We start from the raw sequence: 18,806 nt of genomic DNA on the forward strand, positions 1-18,806 counted from the left end.
CCCTTGTGTGTTTTGTGTAGGGGGTGGTGTGGGGGGGTGAGGGGGAAACCGCTTTCGGTCGCCTCCTCCATGGAGAGGCGACTTTTTTCCAGGTCGCCTCCCCCGTGGCCTAACATCAAGGATCGGCGCGGCCTTTCCCGGAGACGCGCCCGGGACTTCAGCGGCGGGCGCAGCGTGGACTCTCGTTGTGGAGCGGGTGAGCCCTCACTGGGGCTCGCTGGAGGGGAGCGCTCCGTTTCGCTGGCCCGGGGCAGCCGGCAGCCTGAAGTCGCAGCCTGAAGTCGCGGTCTGCAGAGCTCCAGCTGGTACGGCGTCTACAGCCCGGGATCCCTCGTGCGGGACCCGGGGGAAGAAGAAGCCATCACTGCCGCCCCGCGGCCAACTTCTACCGCGGGGCCGGCATGGACTTACCATCACCCCTGGAGGGGAGCTTCGACCGCCGGCCCTGCAGTCTACGGTGCTTCTGGCTGCGGCGGGGACTTTAAATCTCGACCGCCGCCCTGCGGCCTACAACAACTTAAAGCCGCGGTCTCCGGTGAGGAAGAGCCGATCCTGGACTGACTCTGGACTTGTCCACGGGGGGGAAATGGAGGAGGACTGGCCAAATTTTTGTGCCTTCCACCACAGTGATGAATGCTGTGGTGGATGTTTGTGTTACATTTTTATTGTGGTTGTGTGTTCTTTATTATTATATCGCTGCCGACAACCCAAAATTCCACCAGCCTGGCTGTGTGGTCATTAAAATACAATACAATACAAAACACCAGCAAAACCAAGGAACTGATTGCGGACTTTTGAAGGAGTAGGATGGGGACCCACAGTCCCGTTTATATCAACGGGTCAATGGTTGAAAGGGTCAAGAGCTTCAAATTCCTGGGCGTGCACATCTTTGAAGATCTTTCCTGGTTCGAGAACACTGATGCAATTATCAAGGAAGCACATCAGCGCCTCTACTTCCTGAGAAGATTACGGAGAGTCGGTTTGTCAAGGAGGACTCTCTCTAACTTCTACAGGTGCACAGTAGAGAGCATGCTGACCGGTTGCATCGTGGCTTGGTTCGGCAACTTGAGCGCCCTGGAGAGGAAGAGACTACAAAAAGTAGTAAACACTGCCCAGTCCATCATCGGCTCTGACCTTCCTTCCATCGAGGGGATTTATCGCAGTCGATGCCTCAAAAAAGCTGGCAGCATCATCAAAGACCCACACCATCCTGGCCACACACTCATCTCCCTGCTACCTTCAGGTAGAAGGTACAGGAGCCTGAAGACTGCAACGACCAGGTTCAGGAATAGCTACTTCCCCACAGCCATCAGGCTATTAAACCTGGCTCGGTCAAAACTCTGAACATTAATAACCCATTATTTGTTATTTGCACTTTATCAGTTTATTTATTCATGTGTTTTGTAGTCAATGCCTATTATGTTCTGTGTGCTGAAGCAAAGCAAGAATTTAATTGTCCTATCAGGGACACATGCCAATAAACTTGAACTTGAACTAGTAAATTGTATTTTAAAATGCATGCACTGGCTATTGTCTTTTTATGAGTGAAATATGAAAATTTACATATTGCTGTTGTTCCAAAAGGACAAAGTACCTCTGATTTTTCTGTTGAATAGGTTACACGCGCTTAATTATTGGATGTACATTTAAAGTAATTGGCAGGGGATTTAATTATATCAAAACTAACGCAAAATTAAAATCCTGCTGCTTTAAACATACCCTTTGTTTTATTTAGAAACACGTCACTATTGTTTAACAAAGACTTATCATCTAATAAAGGGATCATTTTATAGAAGTTATACTGCCTGGTGACTCCTTGGGAGGTTATGTACGATCCTGGAAATCTACTCTCTACAATTTACTATCACCGGCAGGGCGCCACAGCGCCAGAGACCCGGGTTCGATCCTGACAACGGGTGCTGTCTGTACGGAGTTTGCATGTTCTCCATGTGAGTGCGTGCGTTTTCTCTGCGTTTCCTCCCACATTCCAAAGACGGGCAGGTTTAGACAATAGACAATAGGTGCAGGAGTAGGCCATTCGGCCCTTCGAGCCAGCACCTCCATTCAATGTGATCATGGCTGATCATCCCCAATCAGTACCCCATTCCTGCCTTCTCCCCATATCCCCTGACTCCGCTATCTAGCTCTCTCTTGAAAGCATCCAGAGAACCCACCTCCACCACCCTCTGAGGCAGAGAATTCCACAGACTCACCACTCTCTGTGAGAAAAAGTGTTTCCTCGTCTCCGTTCTAAATGGTTTACTCCTTATTCTCTGCTTATGTAAATTGTGACTAGTGTGTAGGATAGAACCAGTGTGAACGGGGAGATCGCTGGTCAGCGTATACTCGGTGGTCCGAAGGGCCTGTTTCCATGCTGTATCTCTAAAGCTAATACAAAAGGTGTGATTCCATTCACTGGTTTGAACCAGTTGTGAATTTATATTTTCTTACCTCATGTTATGTAAAACCCAAAGCTAGGATCAATGCACCCTTTTTATTTCACAAAGAGTTGCAATTAAACATGCTGCAAGCAGATTTTCCTCCCATGTGCAGTTTCCTGCCTCAAAACATGCAGCATCAGAGCACTCGATGAAAGCTTCTCCGAGATCTTTGGTTTCCTCCCACACGCCAAAGATGTACAGGTTTGTAGTTTAATTGGCTTGGCATAAATGTAAATTGTCCCTAAAGTGTGGAGGATAGTGTTAATGCGCGGGGATCGCTGGTCGGCCTGGACTCAGTGGGCCGAAGGGCCTGTTTCAGCACTGTATCTCTAAACTAAACAAAGTGCCATTACTAGAAACATTAACAATAGAATCCAAAGTCCTTTAAATATAATGTTTGAGAGTTTTCAGTTAATTTAGTGCCACAGTGTGTCCCAGGCTTCTCTTACCGTGTTCTGTGCTAATGTTCAGTTTAGTCTTTGCAAAATTTGCTTTTGTATGCCTTTCCTAAATTACAAATGGTGCCATACAGGATACACATGCGGCTTTGGTTATAAAGAGTTCATGTCCCACAACACTCAAAGTTTAAGAGTTTTCTGGGTTGGCACGAAAGCAAGACGCAGTTCCTTCCAACTTTCTTTTTCAAATAATAAAAGTTGTTCCTTTTTATTTCACTTAATCCTTACCTTCTGTATATCAGTTATGATTTGTGCCATTTCATTTTTGTCTGTCTCATGTAGGAATATTTTAGTTTGATCAAAACTAATCAATATTGATCAATGTAGAAAAAGAAGAGATAGTCTGTGCCAAATGTAGGAAGTGGAAATACTAATAAAAAGCAAGCGAAGAGCTTCTGGAATACTGCCCATGGTTCAGAGTGAGTAAGACACCCAATTTATGTTGTGGTGAGTTTGAGGAAATGGAAGCCCTTATGACTAATGGGTGACTCGCACAGGAAACAGGAAGACATTCTGATTAGGATCAGACTCGCACCACAATGTTGACTACCAGCTCAAAAATCCAAAACCCCCTATGAGAAAGACTAAGGAGCAACTCTTAAACTAACAAATTTAAAATAAACTATCCTTGCTGTACTGTAGAATAATGGAAGCTTTAGCAGATATATTTTATGAAAATGCATTGATTTTTAATTTAAAAATAACATTCTTATTATAAGTTATAGGAGCAGAATTAGGCCATTTGGCCCATTACTCCGCCTACTCCACCATTCAACCATGGCTGATCTATCTTTCCCTTCAAACCCATTCTCCTGCCTTCTCGCCATAACCCCTGACACCCACACTACTCAAGAATCTGTCAATCTACTCGCAATTACATCAATCCCCCTCTGTCATGGGTAATTACAAGGCATTGGGTCGGTTTCCATGATCTTTCTCCATGCTGCATCTTTAAACTAAACTAAATCCATTCTGCCTCATCTTCTATTCTAAAGGAGAAATGAAGACATTATTTTTCATTTTGAACATCGCTGACGTCATGGAAGTGGCAACAAAGCTTATCACCACAACTCGTTTCATCAGAGTAGATTCGGTCAGGAAACCTACTGGAGATGTTCAGAATGATGCGAGGAAATAGACAAAATGCATCTGGTTGGGCAAGTACGAGAGGAAATTGAAAATATATATTTGGTAGGGTATTAAGAAGACAAATTCTAAGATCATCGGCAAAACCAGGAAGAGCAAGTTAAGAGAACAGTCATGGAAGCAGAATTTAAAAGCTTTTAAATTTAAATAGTCATAAATAGGGACAAAAAAGTTAATCGTAAAGATTAGTTTTTAGTTTTGTTTATTATTGTCACATGTATTGAGGTACAGTGAAAAGCTTTTTATTGTCTGCTATCCAGTTAAAGAAAAGACCATACATGCTTACTGCTGCAGGATAAAGGGTATAACATTTAGTGGAAAATAAAGTACAATAAAGTCTGATTAAAGGTAGTCCAAAGATCTCCAATGAGGTAGATGGAAGGTCAGGACCACACTAGCTGGTGAGAGGACAGCTGCCTGATAACAGCTGGGAAGAAATAGCTGAAGAAAGGAGAGTGGAATGGGAACAAACGCTTTGCTCTGTCAGTGAACCAGCAGAGCGATAACGGTCAAGTCAACTGTGCTATAAAATTCTTTAAATTCCATGATTCTTCATTGAACTATATTTGCTTTTGCAGCAATAGTGGGAGATTAAAATTACTCAATGCAGTTGCAACGTTAAACAATTGCTCAGAAGAAGCCTGTATATATCCATTGGACAGTTACAGCGTGGAAACAGGCCCTTGGAGTCCACACATACCAGCGATCGCCCATACATTAGCTCTATCCTACACACTAGGGACAATTTACAGAAGCCAATTAATCTACAAAGCCACTCATCTGTGGAATGTGGGAGGAAACCGGAGCACCCGGAGAAAACCCACGTGGTCCCAGGGAGAACGTACAAACTCCATACAGACAGCACCCATAGTCAGGTTCGAACCAGTGTCTCTGGCGCTGCAAGGTAGCAACTCCTTTGCTGCACCACTGTGCCACTGAGTCGGGCTAATATTTCCCTTTGCCATCAGGGAACACCTGGTAGCTTCAGAGTCCAAGTGTGTTTTGTGAATTACGGCTCAATGGCGCAGCTGGGAGAGCCGCTGCCTCAGAGCGCCAGAGACACGCGTTTCATTCTGACGTTGGGTGTTGTCTTGTGGAGTTTGCACGTTCTCCATGTGACCGCGCGGGTTTTCTCCGATTTCCTCCCACATCCCAAAGACATGTGGGTATGTAGGTAAATTGGTCTCTGTAAATTATCCCTAGTGTGTAGGGAGTGGATGAGTGGGATAACATAGAACTAGTGTGAACGGGTAATCGATTGGTTGATGTAGACTTGATTGTCCGAAGGGCCTGTTTCTGTGCTGTATCTCCAAACAAGCAAACTACTCAGCTCAATCTATTCTACAGACGTATTCATCCTGAAACTGTGAAGACTCCCCGACAGTGCATCACAGGCTACGATTTGCCAGAGGGCTATAATTCACTTACTTCCGAAAAAACATTCCTCACCATTTTGTGGTTGCTGATTATCTTGGAGAGTAAGATCGTTGTGTTTTGTGTGAGCAGAACAGTAGCAGAACAGGAATTTGAATCTGCTTTATTTACAAAGAATGCCAGCTGTACAGAACAGTTATAATACTATGCATTATGCAGAGGATCCCAAACTCTTTTTTGTAACTCTTACTTTGAACATTGTCCTACATATGCCACATCTATGAGTTTCATGATTGATTGATTCATGAATTGGCAAGGGAATCGTAGTTCGTATTAATTTGCCCTTTGCTTCCATTGCAGGCGGTAAGCCAAACTTGTGGTGTCCACCTCAGTTACATGATTTCACCATGCAACCGACACTGACAATGATGTTGGAGTATATTACTTTAACCGTTTACATATTAAACAAGAGATTCCCTTTCCCTTTCCCTTTCGACTGACTCTCAGTCTAAAGAAGGGTCTCGACACGAAACATCGCCTATTCCTTTTCTCCAGACATGCTGCCTGGCCCGCTGAGTTTCACCAGCATTTTGTGTCTATCTTCGGTTTAAACCAGCATCTGCAGTTCCATCCCCATTGTCTCCCCATCTCACTTAACCCTTACTCCATATTTTCCTTCCAATTTACAAGTTGCAGATGCAGGATGTAGCTTTGACCAGCCCCTGACCACAATCCTGTACAACATTGTGTGTGTGTATCGGGTGCTATTTTGAACCAAAATTATGCTCATCATACTTACAATGGAACCAAATGGAGAGAGAGGAGGGGGGGAGAGGGGTGGAGGGGGAGAGAGAGGAGGGTAAAAGGGGGGAAGGGGGAGAGAGAGGATGGGGAGAGTGGGGGGAGATGGGGAATGGAGGGGGAGGGGAGAGGGGGGGAGGGGGACGGGGGGGAGAGAGAGGAGGGGGAGGGGGAGAGAGAGAGAGGAGGGGGAGAGATGGGGAGAGAGGGGGTAGAGGTGGGAGGGGAGGGGAGGGGGGAGAGAGAATAGACGGGGAGAGGAGGGGGGAGAGGAAGGGGGGTAGAGAGGAGGGGGGTAGAGAGGAGGGGGAGTTGGGGGAGAAGGGGGGAAAAGGAGGGGAGGGGGAGGAGGGTGGAGGGGGTTAGTGGGGGGGGGCTGGGGGGGAGGGGGAGGGACTGAGATGAGGGGGGAGGGGGGGCGGGGGGGGGGGAGGCCGGTGGGGCAGGGCGGGGCTGAGCGCTGTGGATGGCAGGCCTGTCGACTGTGAACGAGAGGAGCCATTGTGACGTTATCCAACTCGTTAGATTTTAAAAATGTCAGATTGGTGAGGAATTTTAGTAAAAATCTCGAGAAATAATAAATCAAATTTTCAGATGAGGGGATTTTTGAGATCATGAGGTAAATTTTAAACACAAGAAAATGCTGTCAGTGTGGAAATGCTCCTACATAAAAGAAGAGTTCCTTACCCTTTTTCTTGGTCTCCCTCTAGGCCTCTTTGCTCCTGTGGTTTCTGCTTTCTGGAATTCCATGGAAAAAAATAGTTAACAATAGCAAACTCATGAAGGTGTAACTTATGTTTGCCAGTTTATTCATTCTTCACAAAGACTGAGTTGCTCAAACTTACACTGTGGTTTGAATGTAGCAACAAAAAAGCAAATTGCTTCATAAAGCAGGTATTACATGTTAGCAGAGAAACAAAACGTTGGGAGTAACTCAGCAGGTCAGGCAGCATGTATAGAGAAAAAGAATAGGTGCACGGTGGCGCAGCGGTAGAGATGCTGCCTTACAGCGCTTGCAGCGCCAGAGTCCCGGGTTCAAGCTCGACTACGCGTGTTGTCTGTACGGAGTTTGTGCGTTCTTCCCGTGACGGTGTGGGTTTTCTCCGTGATCTTCGGTTTCCTCCCACACTCCAAAGACGTACAGGTATGGAGGAATAAATTGGCTTGGTATAAGTGTAAATTGCCCCTAATGTGTGTAGGATAGTGTTAATGTGTGGGGATTACTGGTCGGTGGGGATTCGGTGGGCCAAAGGGCCTGTGTCTGCCCTGTATCTCTAAACTAAACTAAACTGAACTAAACTAAAACAAGTGACGTTTCAAGTCGAGACAGTTCATCAAACTAAGAGTCAGGGAGGGGGAAACTAGAGGTATGGGAAGGTACAGAACAAAGCAGAGCCTGCATCGATGACTCGGGAAAGGTGGAGCACATAATGGTTCATTGTTGGCTAGGGACGAGGTGGAAACAAAGGGATACAACGGTGAAGTTAGCAAGAGGACTGGAATGGGGAAGGGGCGGAGAGTGAGGGAATGCAAGGGTTACTTGAAGTTAGCAAAAACAATATTCATGCCACTGGAGTGTGAAGATAGAAACCAATGGGTGTGTATTCAGGGGTTTTGCAAGTGGGGAGAAGGTGGTGGAGATAGATTAGGAAATGGATTCTGAAGTAAAGCGGAGAGTGGGAGTGGCGGCGTCTAACGGCAGCGGCTCGACTACAGTCGTCTGTCTTTTTTTATTTTTGTCTTGTTAAATGTATGTCTTTGAGTTAGTCTTTATTATTTTTTTTAGCTGTGTATATGTGGGGGGTGGTGGGGGGGCTGTGGGGGAAACCGTTTAAATCTCTTCCCTGTGCGGGGACCCGACTATTCCCTGTCGGGTCTCGGATGTCGTTGGGCCTAACATCGTGGAGCCGGCGGCGACCTCCGGCCGGGACTAACTTGAGGGCTCCAGTTGCAGAGCCTGCGGAACTGACATCGCGGAGCTGGCCAACTTCGGAGCGGGCAGAGCTGTGGTGGCGTGCGGCTGCGACCCGACTTTTGGAGTTCGGAGGCACCGGCCGCAGACCCGGTGTACGGGAACATCGGGAGCTCCAAGTCCCTGGTGGGAGACCGCTTTTCCGAGCTCCGCAACGGCGACTTCTCCCGCTGGAATCGCGGGTTTAAGGACATGGAGCCGGGGCCTAACATCGCCCGGCGTGGCTTAAACGGCCTCAGGACTTACCATCGCCCGCCGGGGGCTTTAACATCGGAGCCCCAGTTCGCCTCGACACTGCAGTTGGACTGCTGGACCGCGGGAGAAGGAACAAAGGGAAGAGATAAAGACTTTGCCTTCCATCACAGTGAGGAGATGTTGGAGACTCACTGTGATGGATGTTTATGTAAACTGTGTTAAGTGTGGGTCTTGGATTGTTTTGTAATGTAAAAAACTGTAGAAATGAAATTAGGTTTGAATGACAATAAATAGCATTCTATTCTATTCTATTCTATTCTATGATGCTTGAAGGCTCTCGCTACCAGAGCAGCAGTAAATGGACAGTAGAGCAGAGAATGTAAGATTCAAAATAATATTGTCGTTGTTTATAGAATGGAGTAAGGCTGCGAAGAATGAGATCGATGAGAATTTCAGTCAGTGTGGGCAAAGTAGCAATGGAGCATGGAATAGCCCAGATTTTCAAGCCAGAGGTAATGAAGATACAAACATGACAGAATCAACCTTGACTCTTTGGAAATTTCCAATGCAGAGCCCTGGTGGTGAAATATTAAAAATAGAGACACAAGGAACTGCAGATGCTGAAATCTTGAGCAAAACACAAAATACTTGAGACACTCAGCAGGTCAGGCAGTATTTGTGGAGGGAAATGGGGAGACACATCTTTTAGATTGTATATCCAGTAGGGGCAGTGTAGGGCAGTAAGGCAGTCTGAAGAAGGGTTTCGGCCCGAAACGTTGCCTATTTCCTTCGCTCCATAGATGCTGCTGCACCCGCTGAGTTTCTCCAGCATTTTTGTGTACCTTCGATTTTCCAGCATCTTCAGTTCCTTCTTGAACACAGGGCAGTGTTCATGGTGTGCTCTCCCCTGTCTATGTAATCTTTGGCAGATATCATCTCTCATAAGTTTGTTCTTTTCCCAGATTGGCCCTCAACCTCTGTCACTCCAGAGAAAACCATCCAAGCTTATTCTGAAGAAGGGACTCGACCCGAAACGTCGCCTATTTCCTTCGCTCCATAGATGCTGCCTCACCCGCTGAGTTTCTCCAGCATTTTTGTCTACCTCCAAGCTTATTCAACCTCTCTTTATAGCCAGGGTCACCTTCGTAGAATAAGAAGTGGACCACTTATGACTGAAATGAGGATAAAATGTATCCTCGCAAGAGGGTGATAGAGACATAGTCTTTGGATTCATTCAAACTAGAGATGAATAGATATCAAGATATTCAGGGAATCTGAGTAGATATGGAGATGGTGCAGAGAAATGACATTGAGGCTGTCTTTCAGACAAGGAGTTTGCACATTCTTCCCGTGACTGCGTGGGTTTCCTCCGGGTGCTCCAGTTTCCTCCCATATCCCAAAGATGCGTGGGTGTGTAGGTTAATTGGCCCTCTGTAAAATGCCTTTAATGTGTAGGGAGTGGATGAGAAAGTGGGATAACATCGAACTTGTGTGAACAAGTGATCGATGGTTGGCATGGATTCAGTGGGCTGAAGAGCCTGTATCTCTAAACTAAAACTAAACTAAAGCAGCGGCAATTTTGCAGAGGCCAATTAAATTATAATCCTTCACATCTTTGGGATGTGGAGGAAACTGAAGCACCTGGAGGAAACCCACACAGTCACAGGTGGGACACGCAAACTCCACACAGACAGCACTCAAAGTGTGATGGGTGCTGCTTCTTCCTGACCAAGGAAATTTAAGAAGAAACTGGGTAAGGACGAGGGTGGAAGAGAGAACAAAGTACAAAATAAGCCCCATGGATCGTGAAAGTAGGAAAATGCAGCACCTTTATTTCTTGAGGGAATCTGCACGTCTCCATTTCCGTATACACATCGAGAAGGATGCAAAAAGCAGTCCGCCTTAGACCAATGCATACCAGAATTTAAAGTATATATGTTTGCCACTGCTGTTGTTGTTACTTTAGTTTAGTTTAGATCTTTTTTTTAAATTTCAAAATAGACTTTATTCAGGTAATAAATATATACAATACATGAACCGTGCAAAATATTCATCTGACATTTTTGGAGGCTATATAAATTGTTCAATACAGTCTACATACATTGCTCAAATTTCACAAATTTGTCCCCCACCCTTGCCACTCACGTGGCCCACTGGCGTGGAATCCTTTCCCTTATTTTGAGGGGCGTCTCCACCACACCCTGCCCCCCATGTCCAGCAGCGGAAGGACCCTAGACTGTGGTCCTCCCCCACCGAGCCTTGGCGTTTAGTTTAGATAGATTTCAGAACAAGCCTGGGGCAGCACAGTGGCGCAGTGGTAGAGATGCTGCCTCACAGCACCTGAGACCTTGGGGGGGGGGGATGAAGAACTGGAGGTGAGAAAAGACCAGTCAGGGCAAGCAAGAAGTGACCTCAGGCCCCCGGGGAGGTGCCCTGGTGGGCACATTGTTGTCCAGGGAAGGTGTGATCTCAAGAGGGATACAATGTGGTGAACAGTGAGACTGGTTAAACGACTTGGGTGGAGGAAGGGAACAAGGGGGGAGGGGGAGAGGAGTGTGAGTAGAAGTTACTTAAAATTAGAAAATTCAACATCATTGAATTTCTAAAACCAGATATGAAGAACACCTCCAAGAAAAGTATAGATTATATTTAGGAAAAGATGCAGAGTAGTCAGATTGATAGGGCAAAGGTGTCAATGACTACATTATCAACTGGAGTTGTGGGAAATGTGATCTTTATTGTGACGGACTGGAGACAAGCTGTGCCTTTTCTGACTGACAAACCTTATAAAATATTCACACCCTTTTAAAAAAAAGACTAAATATCTTCCATTCATATTGGCAAAGGGAAGAATGCTTCTGGGAAAAGAGGGAAGACTTACACCATGCTAAATTACATCACCATACAGGGTGGATGAGAAAAGTCTCCGTCCTTTTAAAAGTTACCTCTCTTGTTCCTTTTTATTAAAACAGTCCCTTTCAAAAGATAGAGATGCAAGGAACTGCAGATGCTGGTTTACGAAAAAAAGTGCTGGTGTAACTCAGCGGGTCAGGCAACATCTCTGGAGAACATGGATAGGCGATGTTTCATGTTGGGACCCTTCTCAGACCCGAAATGCTGCCTCTCCATGCTCTCCAGAGATGCTGCCTGACTCGTTGAGTTACTCCAGCACAAGATTCCAGCAGCTACAGTTCGCGGTGTCTCTCTCTTAGAAGGACTTATGTCCATTTACCCTGCATTCTTCAGACGTCCCGACCCACAAGGCACCTACCCATGTTCCTCAGAGATGCTGCCTGGCCCTCTGAGTTACTCTTTATATTGTTCTTGGGAATCTCTTGCATCTGAATAGTTTTCGTTAATTTGAAGAGAATAAAATAAAATTCAAAGAAAGATTTGAATTTATAAAGTGCTTTTCACTGTACATTATAGCAAGATGCAGTTAAAAATGCATTTAGTGAATAGGCAGGAAATATAACAGCTTTAGGTTTAGGTTTATTACCTAATTTACTCTCTGCAGCCTTTTATAAACAGAATCGTTATAATGGCCAGAAAATTAGTTTTTAGTGTTGCTGGAGGGGTGAATATGTTGGCCAGGATTCTGGGATACCTCCAGTAGATGTGTTGCATCAACTTGAGAACAGATGATATCCTGGCTTCACATCTCACGTGGAGAAATCAGAACTCCAAAAGTTCAGTTCCCCTAGGGTTTTGTGCCCTGGGGATTTGTGCCCAGGGGATTTGGCTTGGTGGGACAAATGTCATCCATTGAGCCCCAGATAACAGCAACACCTCTGGAGAAAAGGAATAGGTGAGGTTTCGACTAATCTTTTTCTCCAGAGATGCTGCCTGGTCCGCTGAGTTACTCCAGCTTTATTTGTCTATCTTCGGTTTAAACCAACATCTGCAGTTACCGTACTTCCTACACTCTCATGAATAAAGACTTTAAAAATTTTGGATAAATGAAGACCACTGCTTAAAGTACCATTCTCCAACAAACAGTCAACACCTTAAAGACAGAGGCATTAAATTAAAAAAAGCCAGGTTAAAGACAGATTTTTATATACAAAAAGCTTACAGGCAGGTTTTTATATACAAAAATAGAATGACAGATCTAGTTTTGCATACAGTGAAACAATCTCACCTCACATTTTTGATCAACTGAAAACCATTTTCTTATTTTTTTAAATTTGTAAATGAAGCATCTTAATGTTTCCTCCCATTTTCGAAATGCTTAATAGAAACAAAATACAAAGTGCAGAGGGAGGAATGGGGGGGGGGGGGAGAAACTAAAATAATTAACGCACTTTCTTAAACAAAGAAGGTATAAAGTCAGGGAAAGAGGTTATGTTAAAAGGAAATAATATTTGTAATGAACAGTTAGGAAAAAAAGAGAATAAGACACCAGATTAAGTGAAAGTAGTGTTAAAAAATGATTTGTGTTAGATCATTCAATTGAAAGTACAATAATAAAAATTGCCTGTAATGTTACAGAACTTCAGTACTTTTAATTTAGGATGTTATCCCCGGAACAGAATCCTTGTGGCTGAAAATAAGATAACTATTAGTTTAGGAAACCAGGAATTCTTCAAGATATGTGGGCGATTCTGGAGTGTAAACGTTAACACAGGTTCTTGGCTTACTCTATTCCCCAAATATCTAATATATCTGCAGAATTTTCAATGAATTGCTAATGTTTGTTTGTCTAAAAAAACCAGGTCAATTAGTTTTTCCAAATATCACCTCTAGATCATCTCACTGAAATTATATTATACGAGACATTAAAGGAAAAGAAAAATCACCAGACATGTTGAGTTAACTGCACTCATATTCTTTGCCAAATAAAATATGTCTTCCTCCCTCTCTACCTATAGTCCTTCCTCTGGCTTTACAATTCGCACCTCTTCAATCCTTTCATCTCACGCCTTCTGTTTTAAAGTCTGCCCCTTTTTGTTCCAACGATTTGCCACCCTCCCTCCCCTCCTAGTTTGTGTCTACCCTATTACCTACCATGCTTTGTCCTGCCCCTCCTCTCTTCCAGCTTTCTTTTCCCACCTAGAATTGGTCTGAAGGGTCCCAACCTGAAACATCACCTGCTGCCAGACCTCTTGAGTTACTCCAGCACTTCGTGTCCTTCAAAATTTGAGTCTCAATGTCACAACGTACGGATTTATAATGCTAGTGAAAAATAAATAGACAATAGACAATAGGTGCAGCCCTTCGAGCCAGCACCGCCATTCAATGTAATCATGGCTGATCATCCCCAATAGTATCCCGTTCCTGCCTTCTCCCCATATCCCCTGATTCCGCTATCTTTAAGAGCCCTATCTAGCTCTCCCTTGAAAGTATCCAAAGAACCGGCCTCCACCACCCTCTGAGGCAGAGAATTCCACCGATTCACAGCTCTCTGTTTGAAAAAGTGTTTCCTCACCTCTGTTCTAAATGGCTTACAATGATACAATTTATTTGTTGTCATTTGAACCTCATTGGGGTTCAAACGAAATTTGGTTTCTGCAGTCATACAAACAAGTAGAAGAACCAAGACACAACACAATTTACACAAACATCCATCACAGCGAATCTCCTCCTCACTGTGACGGAAGGACAGTGGCGCCTGGTTCTGGACTCCCCCAACATCGGGAACATGTTTCCTGCCTCTAGCGTGTCCAAACCCTTAATAACCTTATATGTTTCATTAAGATACCCTCTCATCCTTCTAAACTCCAGATTATACAAGTTTTTTCTACCAAAGTGGATAACCTCACATTTATCCACATTAAACTGCATCTGCCATGCATCTGCCCACTCACCCAACCTGCCCAAGTCACCCTGCATTCTCATAGCATCCTCCTCACAGTTCACACTGTCACCCAGCTTTGACTCATCTACAAATTTGCTAATGTTACGTTGAATTCCTTCATCTAAATCATTGATGTATATTGTAAATAGCTGCGGTCCCAGCACTAGTACCCCACTAGTCACTGCCTGCCATTCTGAAAGGGACCCGTTAATCCCTACTCTTTGTTTCCTGTCTGCCAACCAATTTTCTATCCGTCAGCACTCTACCCCCATGTGCCCTAATTTTGCCCACTAATCTCCTATGTGGGACCTTATCAAATGCTTTCTGAAAGTCCAGGTACACTACATCCACTGGCTCTCCCTTGTCCATTTTCCTAGTTACATCCTCAAAATATTACAGAAGATTAGTCAAGCATAATTTCCCCTTCGTAAATCCATGCTGACTCGGACCGATCCTGTTACTACTATCCAAACGTAATATGTTATGAAACAATTAATGTTAATGTAGTTTTTCCACAAGAGGAATCTATCCCTTGATGTCTTGCCCATCTCTTCAAGGCACAACTTCCAACACATGATCATGGTGTAACCTAGCTCTATGTACAATATTCAAAGCTTTGGCCTACCAGTTTTTTAGGTCTACCTCTGGGCTTCGTTCCTCCTGCAGCACCACCCGATTTCTGGAAAAGAATCAAGAGTGTTTTAATGTCATATGTCCTGAAAAGGAACAATTACATTCTGCTCCCATTGCCGACTTCCGAGGCCGAATTTGCGGGCCGGTATCTCAGCGCCCCTGGTGGACAGTTCCAGTACCGATGGACTTTGCGCAGAGGCCATGACCTCTGTTGGTCTGGCAAAACAGATAATCCAGGAAGGCTCTGGAACCAAGGATGCTGGAAAATTGGCTGTTGACCTGTAGACATAAACAAACAATAATAGTGCAAAGTAAAAAATAATGGCCCAACTCTATGTCGTTCGAAGCCTATTTAGTGTTTGTAGTGTTTAATGCCTTATAGTTAATACCTTGTAGTGTTTAATACCTTAATGGCTATAGGGAAGAAGCTGCTCCTGAACTGGACGTTACAGGTTTCAGGTACCTACACCTACTTCCCAATGGCAAGACTGAAATGAGAGTGTGGCCAGGTTGGTGTGGGTCTCTGATCATGCTGGCTGTCTTTTTGAGGCAGCGACTACTGTAAATCCCATTTATGGAGGGGAGATCAGTACCCATGATGGACTGGGCAATGTTCTCCACTTTTTGCAATCTTCTTCATTCCTATCATATGCAAAATCAAATTAATTATGTATAAACCTCTACGTTCAGAGTCTATTTTAGTGTTAGAATTGTCCACAACCTTGGAAGTCTTATTGAGTCAACAAAGTAAATTATTAGCAGCCTTGTGGCTAATGGAAAACTCTACCAAAGGCCGTAAATGGTACCAGCTCCACATCAAACTGACATTGGCAAGTCAATGCCAACAGCCTATTCTAATTCATCTATTCACCAACAGTCATAGAGTCATACAGCATGGAAACAGGCCCTTCAGCCCAACCTGATCAAACTGACCAACAAGGCCCATCTACACTAGTCCCACCTGCCCGCATTTGGCCTATATTCTTCTAAACCTGTCCTATCTATGTACATGTCCAAATGTCTCTTAAACGGTGCGATAGTACCTGCTACCTCAACTACCTCCTCCAGACACCCACCAACCCTCTGTGTGAAAGTATTACCCCTCAAGTTTCTTTTAAATCTTTCCCCTCTCACCTTAAACCTATGTCCTCTGGTTCCTGATTCCCCTATTCTGGGAATGAGACTTTGTGCGTCTACCCAATCTATTCCTCTCATGATTTTGTACATGATTTTGTAAGACCACCCCTTATCCTCCTGCACTCCAACAAATAGAGTCCTAGCCTGCTCATCCTCTCCCTATAGCTCAGATCCTCATAAATCTTCTCTGCACCCTTTCCAGCTTGACAACATCTGTCCTCTAACATGGTGCCCAGAACTGAACACAATACTCTAAATGAGGCCTCACCAACATCTGATATAACAGCAACATGACCTCCCAACTTCTACAGTATGTTCAATATGTGTAGGAAAGAACTGCAGGTGCTGGTTTACACTGAGGATGGACACACTCAGTACTGTGACTGACTAAGACCAATGTGCCAAAAATTTAAGCAATCTATTTAAACATCAATTTTTTAAGCTGTGCAAATATAAAGGATTTTACTCAAAATAAAAATTAACTTTGTCAGCAAGAAGTTTACAATTCGCAATTTTGCTTTTCAGGTTCTTTCCCATACGGAATAAAAGAAATTCAAATTCACTTATTTTACAAACCCGGACATTAGTCACCAAGGTCACAGATTCCACTGTGGTCTGTGGTTCGTGTGTGAGCAAACAGAGTAAGGGGTGGTGGATGGGGAAGAGCTGTTTTACCAACTGGCCCGATGTAGGAATGAACAAAGAACCTAAACACACGTGTTGGTCAGAGATTTGGAATGTTATACTCTGCCAGGCATCAAACTGGAGGGGGTGGGCAGGCAGCCACAAGATTCCAAAGGTATGCATCAGTTGGCCCTTTCTTTAACAAAACAAAAACAATCTGAGAATTCAAAAAAAATATCTATATGCAAGCTCCCAAAATAAATAGTTCATATTTAGTAACCTCCATTCACAAATGCGCTTCCTCATAAAAAAAAGATTTAGACATTTACAAGGATGATGCCAAGACTCGAGAGTCTGAGCTAAAGGGTAGAGACAAAAATTCGGGAGTAACTCAGCTGGTCAAGGAGCATCTCTAGAGAAACGGAGTAGCTGACATTTTGGGTCGGGACCTTTCTTCAGACTGAAAGTAGAGGTGGGGGGGAGGGGTGGAAAATAAGCCTGAGGCAAGAAAAGACCAGAACAAGTCAGGGCCAGCAAGCTAGGACTTTAATCCTTGGAGCGCCAAAGGCTGAGGGATGATCGTATAGAGGTATACAAAATCACGAGGGGGATTTTACAAAGTGATTGCATAGAGTCTTTTACCAAGAGTTTAGTAATGAAGAACAAGAGGACATAGGTTTAAGGTAAGAGGGGAAAGATTTAATTGGAACCAGGGGGGCAACTTTTTCACATGGTGGGTATATGGAACATAGGAGGTAGTTGAGGCAGGTACTGTAACACATTTAAAAGATATATGGACAGGTATATGGATAGGAAAGATTTAGAGGGATATGAACCAAACACGTGGAAGTGGGACTAGCATAGATGGGGCATCTATATTACCATGCTGTATGACTCTATGACTCTAATTGGTCCACTCTTTTTAGGGACTACATTTGGCACTAACAGCCATTTGGTTTCTACTCAGAATAACATCATATTGGCCAGGAAAGCAATTTAATTATCCAAGTAGAGAGGCAGCTAATTACAGATGAAGAAGACACAAAGTGCTGGAGTAACACAGCGGGTCAGGCAGGTTCTCTGGAGAAGATGGATAGGTGACATTTAGGATTGGGACATTTCCCGAAAGTGGTCCTGACTCGAAACGTCACCTATCCATGTACTACAGAGATGCTACCTGCAAGGCAAACTGGTTCAGATATTTTAAAATAACTCAAATGGCTTCTGAACCGTGAAATAGTAAACATAATATGATAAACATTACATTTTGGGTTTATATACTAAACTGACTGAGGAAGGAAAATGGTAGCCTAAAGCAGCTTTGTATAAAGAATGTGCAATAACCAATTCTGTTCATATCTGGAGGTGCCAGCAAGCACTTCTAGTGGGTGCCGCCATTCAATATCAGTTGTGTGCAGTCTGTTTAACCTTGAAGGAGTGGCTGGTAAAGAGAGATGGTGACAAATAAGCAGAAGAACTGAAAACCGAAAGTTAACTTTTCCAATATAAAAAATACAGTGCTGGAGTAACGTAGCGGGTCAGGCAGCATCTCTGGAGAACATGGATAGGTGGCAATTCAGATCAGGACCCTTCTTCCCTATAGGACAAGCAACAAGGCAAGTAAAGGAACTTGTGAATAAAGTTAAGAGGGCAAAAAAGAAATCATTCCAGGACACAATTCCAGGTGCATGTATTCCAACACATATTAGACTTTAGAGATACAGCACGGAAACAGGCCTTTCCGCCCGCCAGGTCTGTGTTCACCCCGTACACTAACATTATCCCACACACTAGGGACAATTTACAATTTTACTGTACCCAACTAACCTACAAACCTGCATGTCTTTGGATTGTGGGAGGAAACCGGAGCATCCCGAGAAATCCCACGCGGTCACAGGGAGAATGTACAAACTCCGTACGGACAGTGCCCGTAGTCAGGATCAAACCCAGGTCTGTGGCACTTTAAGGCAGCAACCTTACCGCTGCGCCTATGTTTGCAGGTTCTGAATGGAAACATTAACAATGTAGAGACACAATGGACTGCAGATGCTGGTATCTTGTGTAAAACACAAAGTGGTGGAGGAACTCAGCATCTGTGTAAGTAATGGCCAGACGACGTTTCGGGTTGAGACCTTTCTTTAGACTCAGTCTTCAAGTGCTTCAGGGGAGAAGAAATAAGGGAATTGGGGAGGTAACAAAGGGGTAATGGAGGACATCATTAACACTGC

The 18,806-nt window shown here is 44.3% G+C and overlaps 1 protein-coding gene across 1 annotated transcript in view; it reads right to left on the bottom strand.

Moving 5' to 3' along the window:
- The window catches only part of hmga1 (high mobility group AT-hook 1), a 47,291-nt gene that overhangs the window by 12,417 nt on the left and 16,068 nt on the right, over nucleotides 1-18,806 (bottom strand). The window contains exons 4-5 of the mRNA XM_033042510.1: nucleotides 14,810-14,863; nucleotides 6,908-6,958 (exon numbers count right to left, since the gene is read on the bottom strand). Coding sequence (XP_032898401.1) covers nucleotides 6,908-6,958; nucleotides 14,810-14,863 — 105 coding nt within the window. The remainder of the gene's footprint in view (nucleotides 1-6,907; nucleotides 6,959-14,809; nucleotides 14,864-18,806) is intronic.

This window comes from Amblyraja radiata, chromosome 24, assembly GCF_010909765.2.
Source record: "Amblyraja radiata isolate CabotCenter1 chromosome 24, sAmbRad1.1.pri, whole genome shotgun sequence".
NCBI lineage: Eukaryota > Metazoa > Chordata > Chondrichthyes > Rajiformes > Rajidae > Amblyraja > Amblyraja radiata.